Source organism: Maylandia zebra, linkage group LG11 (genome assembly GCF_041146795.1).
Source record: "Maylandia zebra isolate NMK-2024a linkage group LG11, Mzebra_GT3a, whole genome shotgun sequence".
Classification (NCBI taxonomy): Eukaryota; Metazoa; Chordata; class Actinopteri; order Cichliformes; family Cichlidae; genus Maylandia; species Maylandia zebra.
This window is the reverse complement of record NC_135177.1, coordinates 30,006,314-30,020,267: the sequence shown is the minus strand read 5'-3', so window position 1 is coordinate 30,020,267 and position 13,954 is coordinate 30,006,314. Positions and strand designations below refer to the sequence as shown.

The window sequence follows — 13,954 nt, the reverse complement described above, 5'->3', positions numbered from 1 at the left end:
CTTTGCTCTTTCCCCCAATGCCATATAGTTCACTACTGTAGACTAAAAGCTAAAATGTTATTTAAGGGGGGGTTAAATAGCCTATACTCTGGGACTACTTTGTGGTTTTGTGCATAAGTTTAAGCAGACATGTTGCAATCATTTGTTTTTCTAGATACATTATTTACAGTCACTAAAACTAGTTTACATATAAATGTTAAATGTTCAAATGAAATAAATCCCAATAAAATAACTCACAAGCTAATAATATAACAAACAGTGTAATTAACCTGACGCTTCACCGAATTTATAAGCACCTTTTTGTCCTTTAATTGCATGTCTTGCATGCATTTAAAGGACAGAAAAGATAGCTTTAAAAGGACAGAAACTTAAACCAAAGGTAACAGAAGTAAATAGAAGCAAAGTATAAGTAAATTCATATATTTCTTTATTAATTCCATTAAAGTTCACATGCCACTGACCAGCCTGCGGGTTTACATCGTTACTAGTGGTAAGAGCCCATGCATATGTAAGAGTGACACTAATAAGCTCCAGTATACAGGCACTCAAATGACACTAGCACACACCGAGGTTACTTGTTCTTAAGTTTAACACTATGCATTACTTTACAAAAGGTTTTTGGTAAAATGGAATGTTTCAGTGACATTTTGTACAATAATGTGTGTAAAAATACATATGAAGAAATGCCATTAATATAAGATTTTAAAAGGTGGTGGGTGTCCCTCTGTTTCGTGCTGTCCTCTTCAAATGCTCATGGTGACCTGGATAAACTACGGAGACAAAGATAATATGTTACTCTACAACTCTTACACAGTTCTCTAGCAATTCTTTTCTTTACTACATCACATTTTTATTAGGATGTGTAATAACTTTAATAATGTATCCAATTGTTTCAGTTTTCCAGGCAACTGTTTCTGTTTGGTTAAGGCATGTTTGCAGCTTCCTGCTGCCACTGTAAGAAACAAGAAATCAATCAATTCATATTTGGTGTTAGTATCTTGCCCAAGGATATTTGGCATGCAGACTAGGGGAAGCCAGGAAACGAACCACCAACCCTCCGATCAGTAGATGACCTGCTCTACCACCTGAGCTACAGCTACCCCGTAGTCTTTGTAGTCTTTAGGAGATTTTTTTTTCTGTAGCAAATAAAACACTGTTGCTTACAGGTTTTCTTTATAACCTTAAAATGTGCCAAGATGTCTATATATTTCTAAAACATACTAAATATAAAGACAATCAGCATCACAAATCTGTAGAAAGGATGCCAAGACATCTCAGAAACAGGCACTGACATCCTGTTTTGGAACCAGATTATGCAGAACAGTTCTGTGGGATCGACACACGGTACTGAGGTCCCACGTCCAGCCCAGCCCCTCGAACCAAACTAGGAGCTAAACCCATCTGTAGTGAAGAAATAGCTGATATGTTGCTAAAACAACACAGCAAGAAGTTATTAATAATTTCCATTCAAGAAGGAAAGGCTGAGTGTATAACAAGTGTCAACAACAGTACAGTCAGGATTGTGGCAGCAGGGAATTCACATGGAATACTATTTCCAAGCACAGGGTGGCAGTGTTCATTTCCAACATACTTTAGTCTCACTTGTTCAACTTTAATGCAACTTCCAACTCGAGTGTTTCGGCTGGCAAACTAAAGTTCTGTGATGTCATCAAAACACAGTTTTACATTGTTTGAAAAAAATAGTTATCAGATTTTTGTAATTATTTCAAGTGTTTTTAAGTAATCTGTCTGAATAAAAGCTGTATTATGGTTAAAAAAAAAAGCATATTTAGGTTTAATGAACATATTTACTATATAATGAACATCTTATTCCTTAAACAGTGACCAAAGCCTTTATCTGAAATTAGTCTCGAGTCTCGGAGTCTTCATTTCTAATTCTCTTTGTATAATTGGGTACAACAGTTCATGAGTCTTGTTTCCAACCCAGGAGCTCTGTTTTTGTAAGAGGGCTTGTTTTTTGTCTGCCTTTCAAACTAACAGCATCACATCTGTTAATACAAACTCTACACAAATTTCAAATTAAATACCTTCCAGCATTTGGTGACAAAATTATAAACTGTGTTTATTTTGACACAAGAAAACACGGCATTAAAACAAACTCTTCAGACAAAGAAGAAACACGTCAGCTGTAAAAAACTTACATCGTCATACTGAAATGAGGCGTTGCCAGTTTGGGTTGTGTCCCTCCTTCGAAATTGATCTGAAAAACAAAGACACATTAAAAAAAAGCCACATGAGTTTTATTACACAATTTATTTATTTTGCTTTTCTGTCATTGTGGGTATTCTTTTCTTTTATTGTTTTAACAAAGCTGTATGACTATCTATAAAAACCTCATGAAAGAACATAATTTTATGTTGTCCTCTTAATCCTGTTTACAACTTAAATACACGTAAAAAAAAGGATCAAGCAATATTCAAGGAGCCTAAGAAAGGTCCTCTGTCAAGAATATTTACTGCTATGTCCAGTTTAATGCATTTCTTGACCGACTCACCGGTGAGGGCGCGGAGCCTCACAGCGCAGCTCACAAACTCATCAAAGGGGATTCTGCCGTTCAGACTGTAGCGCTTCATGATGCAGTTCATAGCCTGAGGGCTCAGACTGTAACCTGAATGAACACACATACATTATCTAATGGTCATAGCACTTGGCTAACATCTACTTTATTGCCACTCTAAAACCCAAGGCAGTCTGTGCATGTATAGTCCATATACACAGAAATATGCGGGACAAAGTTCAAAGTCCTTTTCCCTTAGAGACCTTCTAGGCAGTCTCTACTGTCCAGAGAAGGGTCAGTATGAACTTTTGGAGAATTTTGCACTAAAATATTTTAACTTTAGATAACATCCTTTCTATTTGATGTATAAGGTTTAGAAAAACTTTGACATGTATTTTTACATCGAACAAGGATGCTGGATTCTATCCCTCATCACAGCTAAACTGACTTGTACATATACAGCACCTCTTTGGGATTGGTAAGAAAAGTGGGAATAACTCAAGCAAGCAAAACATGCTGCAATGCTCCAGTGGACACCTGACTGTTGTCAAAGTCATAACTTAATTTTAATTTTCTCTTACCCATGGAGTTGATGGCCTGCTGCAACTCACGGCCCTCTATTGTCCCACTCTGGTCCCGGTCAAAGGATGCGAAGGTCCCCCTCCAGCCATTCAGAGCCTGCCACAGGTCCTTGAACTCATTAAAGCCCATAGTGCAGGACAGATCCCTCTGAGATAGCAGAGTCAGTCAAGGACCCTTAATACATCACCCAAGTTATGGTTTCCTTTCCTTCCTATAGCGCACTGTGTCACATAGTGTTTTTCCATTAGCAACTGTCATCATATCAGTTAATCCACTAAACATGTCTTTTGGATGATTAGCTGAAGGATACGTCCAACATATTGATCATCAGTCTGCATGTCTCAAGGCTAAAGGCTGTGGAAAGAAACAAAGCTCATAAAGATACAACTGATAACTATGTTTGGATTCATCTGGGCAAATATACAAATAACATTAACTGTGTAATAAGGAGATCACCGTTATTAACAGGTATGACAGACCGATACAAACACTGATTTTAATCTGTATACAAGGTGGTTTAAAGATTGAACAAAAACAAACACTAACTGCTCTCATATGTAACCACAGTTGTGAAGTCACGCAGAAAGAAATGTGAACGAACGTTGACCAACTACAACAAACCACGTTCTCTTAACCCAACACCTGTCCCCCCATGTTTCCTGTCTGCATCAACTGTCACATACAAAAAGACTTCAAAAGCAGAACTATTATGGGCTGTTCTGTGTTTTTAAGCTATCTCATTGAATTCATTAACAGTGCAAAACAGTTCTCGAGGTCTCGAGGCACTGAATACAATACCAGTGAAACTGGTTAGCACTTAAACTGCTGCTTGCCAACAAGAGAGTTCCCCTTAATGCTAAATGATTTTTAGAGCAAAGGTTTTTATAACTATGACCAAAAGTCACACCACAGTACTATTTAACAAGAGGTACAGATATAATTTAGATATAAAATGAAATGACCAAAATCAGTATTGTGTTTGAGGTGCTTTTTAAATTCTAAACAGCCTTTGCTCTTACGTTGGTATGAGCCAGAGATGCCAGATTGCGTGAGGCAGCGCTGCAGCTCATCTGCTGAGATCTGTCCATCCTGTCGGGGTTTATGAAAACACGGCAAAGTGGGATACACAACACGGTTAAGTAACTATCAGCTACTTTACAAAGGTTTAAAGAAGCATGAATGGTCATTACATCAACAGTTCATCAGGTCCAAAATCAGTGAAGTGATTTGAGACTTTGACTTTTGTCTCTTACCTGACCAGCAACAGCTGAAAAATAACCATAGAGAGGATCTTGTTGCTGAAAGTTAGAACGAAAGAAATCAAAGTCAGCGAGATTTAGCTGATTCTTCATATTATTCTGTATTTGTAGATATACTTGAGTTCCATAGAACTCAATGTCCTGCTATGAAAATAACAAACTATACTTTATACAAACTTTATTATAAAAAAATCTCAATATAAATAAACATATTATTTTTTAATTTCTTAAATGCTTTTAAATGAAAACCTTTAAATGAAAATAGATGATTTAGATATTTCACAAAAACAACAGGATCTTGAAGGATATCAATATAATATACTAATAATAGTCTACTATACTCGTGTATAATAATACACATATAATAGACATTATCTGTCTGTTCATGGGGGCTTTTTTACCACCCAACTCCTCCTAAACACTTATTTATTTTAAGTTATTAGTTACGGAACCAAATATGACACTTTTTAGCCTTTAGCATTTAGGTTATATATAAAGGGCTTTATCAATTAGTATGACATCATCATGTTGCCTAACAATGGACTAAAATGTTTTTAGCAAAGGAATTTTAGCATAAAGGCAGGTGTGGCTCAGGTGAAGTGGATGGTCTAACGATCGGAAGGTTGTAGGATTGTTCCTGGCTCCTCTAGTCCATGTGTTGAAAAATCTTGGGGTAATACCCCGAAATGCCCTCAATCCATTGTAGTGTGACTGTGTTAGATAAAAGCGCATTATGAATGTGTGTCTGTCAACCAACAGTTCAATCATCTAATTACTTCAGCTGTAAAAGTGACACACACTAACAATAGTTAGGTTATGTAGGTTACCAACCTCCAGTTTCAGTCATTTTAAATCAGCAGGCAAAATCAATCATGACTGGGTGAAAAACTTTCTATCAGGTCTCCTGAGAGAAACTAAAATGTAACCACAGGATTTATAAACCAAAACCCATCTAGCTGATCATTTCACAATCCTGTTTGCCACTTAAAAGGCTTGAAATGATTCAGTGTATTTTCTAATTTGCGTGGCTGCTTTCTGAGGCCTCATTGAAGAAGATGTGCCATCCTTCTCCAACACCATTATTTCTGTCATTAATGGACACTGTAATCTAAATAACAGATATATAGATAAATAAAAGCTGCACAACACATCTGGATACAATCATTACAAGAGACTGTCAAATGTTTGAAGTCCAAATTTGTTATATAATTAGTATAATTATTAGCATAAATCTAACTGCTTTAGACTACACTGTGAACAAACTGCTATCTGCTCTGATGAGGTGTGGCAGCTTCAGATGTGCTATGGTTAGGATTTTAGAAACAATTAGGTTAGAAATATGATCCACTATGAGCTTATTAAATCCTACTTGATGCTACTTAAAGTAAAATGTGATAATATAAGAATCATGGGTATTTGTGTGATTAAAATTGTTCCCTCACAACAAGAAGATCCTGAGTTTGACTCCACCACCTGGTGAGGGGCTTTCTGTGTGGGGTTTACATGTTCTCTCCGTGTTTGCATGGTTTCTTTCCGACTTCCTCCCCACAACCCAAAGACATCCAGTTAGTGGGGTTAAGTCAAATGGTTAATATAAATTTGCTAATAGGTGTGAATGTGAGTGCGAATGCCCTGCATCAGGCTGCCGACCTGTCCGGGTAGTAGCCCGCCTCTCGCCTTTGGTACCTGGGATAGGCCCCAGCCCCCCGCGACCCTCATAAGGATAAGCGGAAGAGAATAGATGGCTGTGTGTTTGCAACACAAATGCCTACATCATCTTATACTCTGAGTACCTTTTAAGTAAAAACAACACTTTTGCTCTGTTACGTTCCCCTGAGGGGTCTAGGCGGTGAGGGGGAAGTAACAAAAGGTGTCCAGGTCAGAAAAAGGAGTCAAGGAGGCAAAAGGGTTAAATTAAAGAGTTTTATTAAAGTAGCTCAACTAAGAGAGACGGACAAGCTGCTATCACCATTTAAGAAAAAACAAACAAAACTCAGGCGTTGGTCAATAAAGCAAAGTCAAAAGGAAAGCGCAGCTCACTAGCTGGAAACCACAAACAGCTCACTAGCTGCAATCACCACAAAACACACACAGCTCACTAGCTGCAAACACCACACAAAATGGCACTCTGGCCCAGAGCTCACCTTTCCCTGGGCTTAAATACTTTTAATTACTGATGTGAGTCAGCTGTGTTACAGGGAAAGGTGGCACCTCAGGCAGAAGAAGTGGTGGGACACGCCCACACAGGCACCTTCAGGAGGAGGCCCTGCTAGGGCCGTAACACCCCCTCCCATAAATACAAACCCGTGGTTTGTCAAATGATTATGATAACCAAAACAACTAATCAAGTCCGTAACCATCGCATCAACAAATTGCAGGCTTTCCACCTACCAAACCCCATAGCAACGGTTAGGCATTGCCTGCGGAAGCTGCCAACCCCATCTCAACGGGTTCAAAATACTGACTGAGGGTGGCCGCAGACCCTCAAAACAATGTCTCATGTGGTGGCTAGGGCTTTTTTGAGCAATCACATGTGGAGAACACAGCAGGCAGTCAGAAGACCTTACTGCAACAGTTTTCAGACGATTGCTCAGGTCACGGGTACAGGCATGTTTGTTAGTCAGGGGTGCAGGTCTGAGTGGTGGTGTTATACATGATCTGTCCACCTGCAGGTCATGTTGAGGAACGGGGACATTGTCAACCAGCAGCAGCTCAGGGTTAGTTGACCTCTCACACTGACTAAATGACACGATTGAGCAATTATGCTCCAAGTGTAGCCTTTTACTAGGCCTGGCAACCTGGTCGGTTTGAGAACCACGACTAGCTTTTCTCAAAGCAGGCACTTGTTGCTTTGAGTCGGCTTTCCGTTTGAGTTTCAATTTTGAACAGTCAGCAATGAGGTGTCCAGGGTTGTGGCAGAAGAAACAAAGCTTTGTTTTGGGTCTCGAAACCACAACTTTTTCAGCCTTGTTAGCTGGCTCCCTCCTATCTCTCCAAGATGTATTATAGTGAGAAGGGATGTCACATTCCACAGCATTTGTTTTATGAGTTAGGGTAAACTCATCTGCCAGTATGGCAGCCTGCTGTAAAGTGGAAACCCTCTGTTCGCTTAAATAAAGAGCAATGCACTTAGGAACAGAGTTTTTAAAATCCTCCACAAGCATGAGCTCACGTAACAACCCAAAATTGTGAACCTGGCTTGCAGAGCACCACCTACCAAAAAGCTTTGCCTTCTCCCGAGCAAAGTCAAGGTAGGACTGACCCTGTGCCAACTCCAAACCTCGAAAGTTCTGCCTATAGGCCTCAGGCACAAGTTCATAGGCTTGGAGGACGGCACTTTTAATCTTTTCATAAACTAGGCTGTCCTGCCTAGACAGACCAGAGCAAGCTTCCTGAGCCTTACCTGTGAATTTACACAGCAACATCACCCCCCACACGTCTTCAGGCCACTGTAATGCAGTTGCTATGCTTTCAAACACACTGAAGAAGCTCTCAACACTGGATTCACAGAAAACGGGAACCAGGTGGATGTTACTGCTTACAAACGAGCTTCTAGACACCTGTGCACTGATGGCTTCATCAGCCATTTTGGGGGCCGGAGAAGGGTTAGAAAACACCCTAATTAGGACACTACCACACCCGTCTGCCAACTCACTCAGAAACTACACAACTTAGTTTAACTGACCAACTGACCTCTTACAGCATACACAATAAACAAACACAACTTACCCAGTTCCTAAGCACAACAACCTTTACCTACCTATCTTCTGGAGCGTGCTGGGCTCGAGGCGACTTGAAAGGCAGAACTTCAGCGACCGGGGCCCTGAATTGCCTACCCCCAACAGGGAACTAATCCCCGCCCAGGATTACTCCGAAAATAAAAAAGGCAAAATAACAAAATAGTGCCCGAAGGAAGAACTTAATAAGCTCAGCTGGACACTCACCTAACTTAACTGGGAAGTTGAACCTCTAAAGGCGAAAAAAAAAAAAAAAAAACCCAAGATAATCAAAAACCAATTCCAACTCAAAACTCCCTTTTCAACGATCCCGGACGAGCCCCCACTTGTTACGTTCCCCTGAGGGGTCTAGGCGGTGAGGGGGAAGTAACAAAAGGTGTCCAGGTCAGAAAAAGGAGTCAAGGAGGCAAAAGGGTTAAATTAAAGAGTTTTATTAAAGTAGCTCAACTAAGAGAGACGGACAAGCCGCTATCACCATTTAAGAAAAAACAAACAAAACTCAGGCGTTGGTCAATAAAGCAAAGTCAAAAGGAAAGCGCAGCTCACTAGCTGCAAACACCACAAAACACACACACAGCTCACTAGCTGCAAACACCACAAAACACACACACAGCTCACTAGCTGCAAACACCACAAAACACACACACAGCTCACTAGCTGCAAACACCACAAAACACACACACAGCTCACTAGCTGCAAACACCACAAAACACACACACAGCTCACTAGCTGCAAACACCACAAAACACACACACAGCTCACTAGCTGCAAACACCACAAAACACACACACAGCTCACTAGCTGCAAACACCACAAAACACACACACAGCTCACTAGCTGCAAACACCACAAAACACACACACAGCTCACTAGCTGCAAACACCACAAAACACACACACAGCTCACTAGCTGCAAACACCACAAAACACACACAGCTCACTAGCTGCAAACACCACAAAACACACACACAGCTCACTAGCTGCAAACACCACAAAACACACACACAGCTCACTAGCTGCAAACACCACACAAAATGGCACTCTGGCCCAGAGCTCACCTTTCCCTGGGCTTAAATACTTTTAATTACTGATGTGAGTCAGCTGTGTTACAGGGAAAGGTGGCACCTCAGGCAGAAGAAGTGGTGGGACACGCCCACACAGGCACCTTCAGGAGGAGGCCCTGCTAGGGCCGTAACATGCTCGATTGCGGAATGCATCCTTTATACAGTCATTAGTTAGTACGAATCTAAAACACACAAATACTGCTCGAGTTTCATTTTAAAGCCGAAAAATTCTTTAAGATACTTTGAAACCAAATATATTGTCAAAATGTTTGCATGTTATTTCAAATGGAAACCTGTATGTAACGGATCTAAACGCGGAATTTCTGTCAAACCGTCCAACTTCCGGACTGGTTGGAAAAGACGCCCATCCCGGGACGAAGGTCGGTTGATGTCTGTAAAACCGTTTCATCACAATTTAACGGTTTCTTACCATTCCTGGAAATCCACCGGGGCCAGCGCCGTATCCGGGAAAAGCCATCTTATTCCTGTTACAAAACGAAATAATCATAAGAATAGTAACGACTCAGAGCAAAACAAATCTAGCGACTGAGGGCGTGTCTGGTGATGTACGCAGGAAAACACCGAGAAGTGAGGCTATAAAGTGCCGTGAAGTACAATGACGCACAGATCTAAATGTGAACTTACCTGATATAAAAAGTACGACCTCAGAGAAGAAACAGACAACTGTGAAGCCTCGGAGGGGCAAATGTCCACTTTCCTCAGTGCGAGCCACCACATTAAGTTCTGATTGGAAAGGAGAGGACATGTGACCTCTAATTGACCAATATGATCAAGAGGGCTGGCTGTAAAAGTGAAACCTTTCTGCAGTAAATTAATGGATTAAAAATGTACACCATAAATATCAGTCAATACTTCAGTTTTAAAGTGGTTAACCACCACAGTCGAATTATTTCTAATCATAATTTTTACGGTAAAAGCCTTTAGTGACATTTTACTATCTATGAGCTGCTGTACAAAGCTTTTACGTACATACGTGTGATAACAAGATATTATTGCACATTTTGTAATGCAAAGTGTCGTGATCTTTGTATTATTTCTGGTTATGTTGTTATTATTCTCTTTCTTCTTTTGTCTGTTTTTGAATATTGATTGCTGGGTTTTCGTTGTTATTCACACTTCCTGTTTTGCCAGTGGTTTTCTCTATGTGACTGACTCCTATGTTCGTCTCTGTCTGCAACTCTTTGTATGTGTTAGTTTCATTCTGGCCCCTCATTCAGTTCACATATTGTTTCATTTTAAAGCTTAAATCGTCATGTGGTTTTTTGTGTTATTATTAATCCCATGTTTTGTTCCCACCCTCCCTAAGGGTTTTCTCGTTTCTCTTTTTTTGTCTCCTCTGGTCTCGTGCTCATGACCCAGAATCAATCATTGAGGTCTGTTTACCAAAATATCGATTCCTTAAATGCATCTGGAGGAGAGAGGAGCAGGAAGAGATATTAAACGAAAAAAATGGGAATGAGAGAAATTAAGTTTAGTTTATCCCCCTGCCCTCCTAGTGTGTTTGCTTTCTTTGCTTTCTGGATTTATCTTTTAGCTTAGTTGACATGATTTGTTTTTGTCTGTTTGTTTTGCAGTACTTTGTTCATGAGATTGAAGTGTTTGCATCAGTAAGTATCCTCAAGACCAAAAAATGAATCAGGAGAAATGTATTGATAGAAAAAGTTGTCAGTGGTTTATAAAGTATAAAGCTACCATGATAATGCCCTGGAGATTTTAAATTCCACTTTAAATTGCTTAAGACATACAGAATGTTTTTTTTTCTTTTTACTTATAGTTTTTCTGTGATAAATCCTTATAATCTTTCCTTATGTTGGCCCTTCCTTAAAGATAACCACTTAAGTAAAAATAAATTCTCAGATGTTACTATTTAAAAAATGACTGGATTTGCCAAAAAGAAATAATTTTATTGCTGAAAGCTAGGTACAAAACTAAGAAGTTGATTTTATTTATTTATTTATTTATGTTTTGTGATTAAAATACAGGACTGATCCTTTAATGTAAGACATTACATCAGAGGCAGAAACAAACAGTCCAATCAGCTTCTTCTCTCAAGTGGCTCATACAGTCATTTCCTCTGCTTCCACCTCCAGTCCAGAGAAAACCCAATCAGAGGCTCCATCGTTTGTTTAGGAGGCAGAAAGGCAATCTGTTTCACCGCTTTAACCACACGCGTCAGTGGACGGTGCTGAAGTTGGCGCTGGGATGTACAGATTTAGTCATGAATGCTGGAATTGGTCACCCAGACCTTCTCTGTGTCTTCATCCTCAGCACTCAGGGAGCCTTGTTTCTGTCATGGTGAGCCACCGAGAAGAAGAGGAGGAGGGTGAAGAAACAGGAGAACTTCCAGCTGTATGTTGCTATAATACAGGTAGGTCTGAGATGTCAGGTTTTTGCAGCTGTAAATGCAGAAGGACAGGTTAAAAAATGGGAAACATAACAAAAAGTAGGCACTAAAAATGCATAAAAAGCATATCTAATTATTAAATGACATCATACAGAACCTTACTCATTGAGAGCAAATCTACATGGAACGTATGACAAACATAACATTTTTTTAAAGAAAAAAAAGAAAATGCATGTGTGTTCAGTTGATCACAATGTCATTTAAAAAACTGAACGATATCACACATACTATCTGGCCTAGACTAATAAAAAGGATGTGCTGTTGTATTTAGTTATATTAACTGATAATAAAATAATAGAAATATCAATAAGGATCCAAGTCATCATTGTGGATAAAATGAAAGTGTAGGTTGATTTCCCAAGAGGAGAGCTAAACAAGTACACATGCTCAATTTTTTCTCTCCTTAGCTGCCACATTGTGTAACAAAAGTCACATTTAAATCCAAGTATCTCTTATTGCTGAAGAATGAGTTTGCAAAGACTTACTGTTGGTAGCATGACTGCTTTCACCACTGGAGTAAATGGTATAAATTACAAATCTTAACAAATCTAATCCTATTTAATGTTGTTTTTTTTGTTTGTGAAACCCCACACTCCCTGCTATTTCTGTATATTTGTTGTGTGTGTATGTGTGCGTGGGAATGTGTACCAGTATACTGCTGACTGCTGACCACGGTTTTAGTCCAAACCCAGCAGGTCTAATCAGCAGGTGGAGGAAACAGATGGTTCAGACATATGATTCAGCCATGACGTGTAACTCTAAGCCACCCTCTGCATTAATAAGCCATGTATATTTTGGTTGTTGTTTAGTGTAATGTATAGCTCGACCTCAGCCACTGATTGGTCAAGTTAACTTTGTATCTCACATATCTTTCTTCAGGATGTGGTGACATTATCAGTCAGTCTGCTGATGGTCAGTGGTCCATCTATGAGCCTCAGGTCCACTCAGGGATTCCCAACAGCACAGGGCTGTGTCAGCATGACGCGGGTGCTCCTTTGCAGCAAATAACAGTGGTTGAAGCTGAGCAAGGAGATGTATTCCAGCATTTCATGGGTTGTCAGTGCTGTGGAGGTCCAGGGATGGAAACCCAGAGATGTGTTTATAGACAGAGGGAACAAGCTGTTTTGGGTCACTGCTCATCAGGATCTCCATTTATCTACTGTGGAGGTGAGATTACACCTAGTTTCTAGGGTCTTTTCCTTAATGATATCCTTTCCCTTTACCTTAGCAATTGTGATATTCAATGTACTGAACTAAGATGTTCCATCGGAGTGTTTAAAGCTGAGATTACTGTTGTCATTCAGCCAACACACACATATATTTATGCAGGCATCCATTTGAGACATATCAAAATGTTCTTGTATTTGATTTAAGCAGTGAGGAGGAACGTGATCATTGGAGTGGAGGTTGTAGAGGAGGTTGCAGTTGAAGACACTCTGGAAGTAATGTAAGTATTTAAGAATTATTATATCATATACCAAAATCATTACAGCAAATAAAGTAACTGTTTAAACATTATTTTGCACAACTAACACTTGTACACCTCATAACCTTTTTTTGTCTAACACATAAATACACCGCAGTTCATACAAACATACTACATATGGTTGAAAAAGTTTGTTGCTTGTGTATCTCTTCCCAGAACAGAGGATATTTATGCAGATGATCTGCTGGATCCAGATACATCACAAGAAAACCAGCCGTACCCCACATGAAGTGCCTTTCAGTGTTTCTCAGTTTCACTGTACGCTCTGTAAATAAAATTTAATTCACAGTCAGACGACAAATTTAAATGAAATGCATTTGTATGTATTATGAAGACGCAGGGCTGAAAAGCTTACCTGGTGTTAACATGTCTCCAAAGCTTAGGGAGTCAATGCCACTCTTCTAAGAAATGCCATCATTTGGTGTTATACGATGATAGTAAAAAATCCAATAGAAGATGTCCCATAGGTGTTTGATTTGGGTTAAAATTTCATCACTTTTCACCACTCACATCATATGACCGAAGTAATTCTTATGTTTATTAAACTGTACAGTGACAGAGTGACACCTCACACCCAATTAAAGTCCTACAAAGCACTAAGCTGTTACAACGATCACCAATGGGACAGAAATATTATATCATACCGAAATGAGCACTTGGAGAACAATTTTCCATCAGTGTGAATTGAGTATACTCAAGGGGACAAGAAGAATCAAACTATGCTGCACAGTTCTAAAATCCACTGCGTTATGACTGTATGGTTTAGAGTTATGTATTTATCAGATATGTTTGTATTCTACATGAGTCCTTGTCTTTGATACTTATGTATACAAATAAAAAAGTTACAACTAATTTCTGAATTGCTATTATTTTTTATAATATAA

At 39.4% G+C, this 13,954-nt stretch overlaps 2 protein-coding genes across 6 annotated transcripts; one reads left to right on the top strand and one right to left on the bottom strand.

The window, feature by feature from the left end:
* Nucleotides 1-410: 410 nt before the first annotated feature.
* sri (sorcin) lies at nt 411-9,952 on the bottom strand. The gene is made up of 9 exons (XM_024804306.2): nt 9,805-9,952; nt 9,590-9,644; nt 4,354-4,398; nt 4,120-4,189; nt 3,411-3,454; nt 3,100-3,247; nt 2,516-2,629; nt 2,163-2,221; nt 411-770 (listed from the first exon to the last, which is right to left on the bottom strand). The coding sequence occupies exons 2-9, from the start codon at nt 9,635-9,637 to the stop codon at nt 744-746; spliced, it is 555 nt and encodes a 184-aa protein (XP_024660074.2). The 5' UTR covers nt 9,638-9,644; nt 9,805-9,952; the 3' UTR covers nt 411-743.
* LOC143421112 (uncharacterized) lies at nt 9,406-13,922 on the top strand. Of its 5 annotated transcripts, none has more exons than XM_076890172.1 (6): nt 9,421-9,539; nt 10,755-10,787; nt 11,271-11,548; nt 12,464-12,751; nt 12,962-13,031; nt 13,227-13,922. In XM_076890172.1, the coding sequence occupies exons 3-6, from the start codon at nt 11,383-11,385 to the stop codon at nt 13,297-13,299; spliced, it is 597 nt and encodes a 198-aa protein (XP_076746287.1). In that variant the 5' UTR covers nt 9,421-9,539; nt 10,755-10,787; nt 11,271-11,382; the 3' UTR covers nt 13,300-13,922. The 5 variants fall into 5 exon arrangements, with proteins under 5 accessions (XP_076746290.1, XP_076746287.1, XP_076746286.1 ...); XM_076890171.1 differs by having other exon boundaries at nt 12,959-13,031; XM_076890174.1 differs by having other exon boundaries at nt 9,427-9,539; nt 11,449-11,548; nt 12,959-13,031.
* Nucleotides 13,923-13,954: the final 32 nt, after the last annotated feature.

What these genes read in the sequence shown, in the direction of transcription:
- sri (XM_024804306.2), bottom strand. Translation starts at nt 9,637, where the DNA reads ATGGCTTTTCCCGGATACGGCGCTGGCCCCGGTGGATTTCCAGGAATG. An exon ending in CCGGTGGATTTCCAGGAATG is followed by an intron (nt 4,399 to 9,589) that starts GTAAGAAACCGT and finishes TCTAACTTTCAG; the next exon opens with CAACAAGATCCTCTCTATGG. An exon ending in TTTCAGCTGTTGCTGGTCAG is followed by an intron (nt 4,190 to 4,353) that starts GTAAGAGACAAA and finishes AAACCCCGACAG; the next exon opens with GATGGACAGATCTCAGCAGA.
- LOC143421112 (XM_076890171.1), top strand. Translation starts at nt 11,383, where the DNA reads ATGTACAGATTTAGTCATGAATGCTGGAATTGGTCACCCAGACCTTCT. An exon ending in TGTATGTTGCTATAATACAG is followed by an intron (nt 11,549 to 12,463) that starts GTAGGTCTGAGA and finishes ATCTTTCTTCAG; the next exon opens with GATGTGGTGACATTATCAGT. An exon ending in GAAGACACTCTGGAAGTAAT is followed by an intron (nt 13,032 to 13,226) that starts GTAAGTATTTAA and finishes ATCTCTTCCCAG; the next exon opens with AACAGAGGATATTTATGCAG.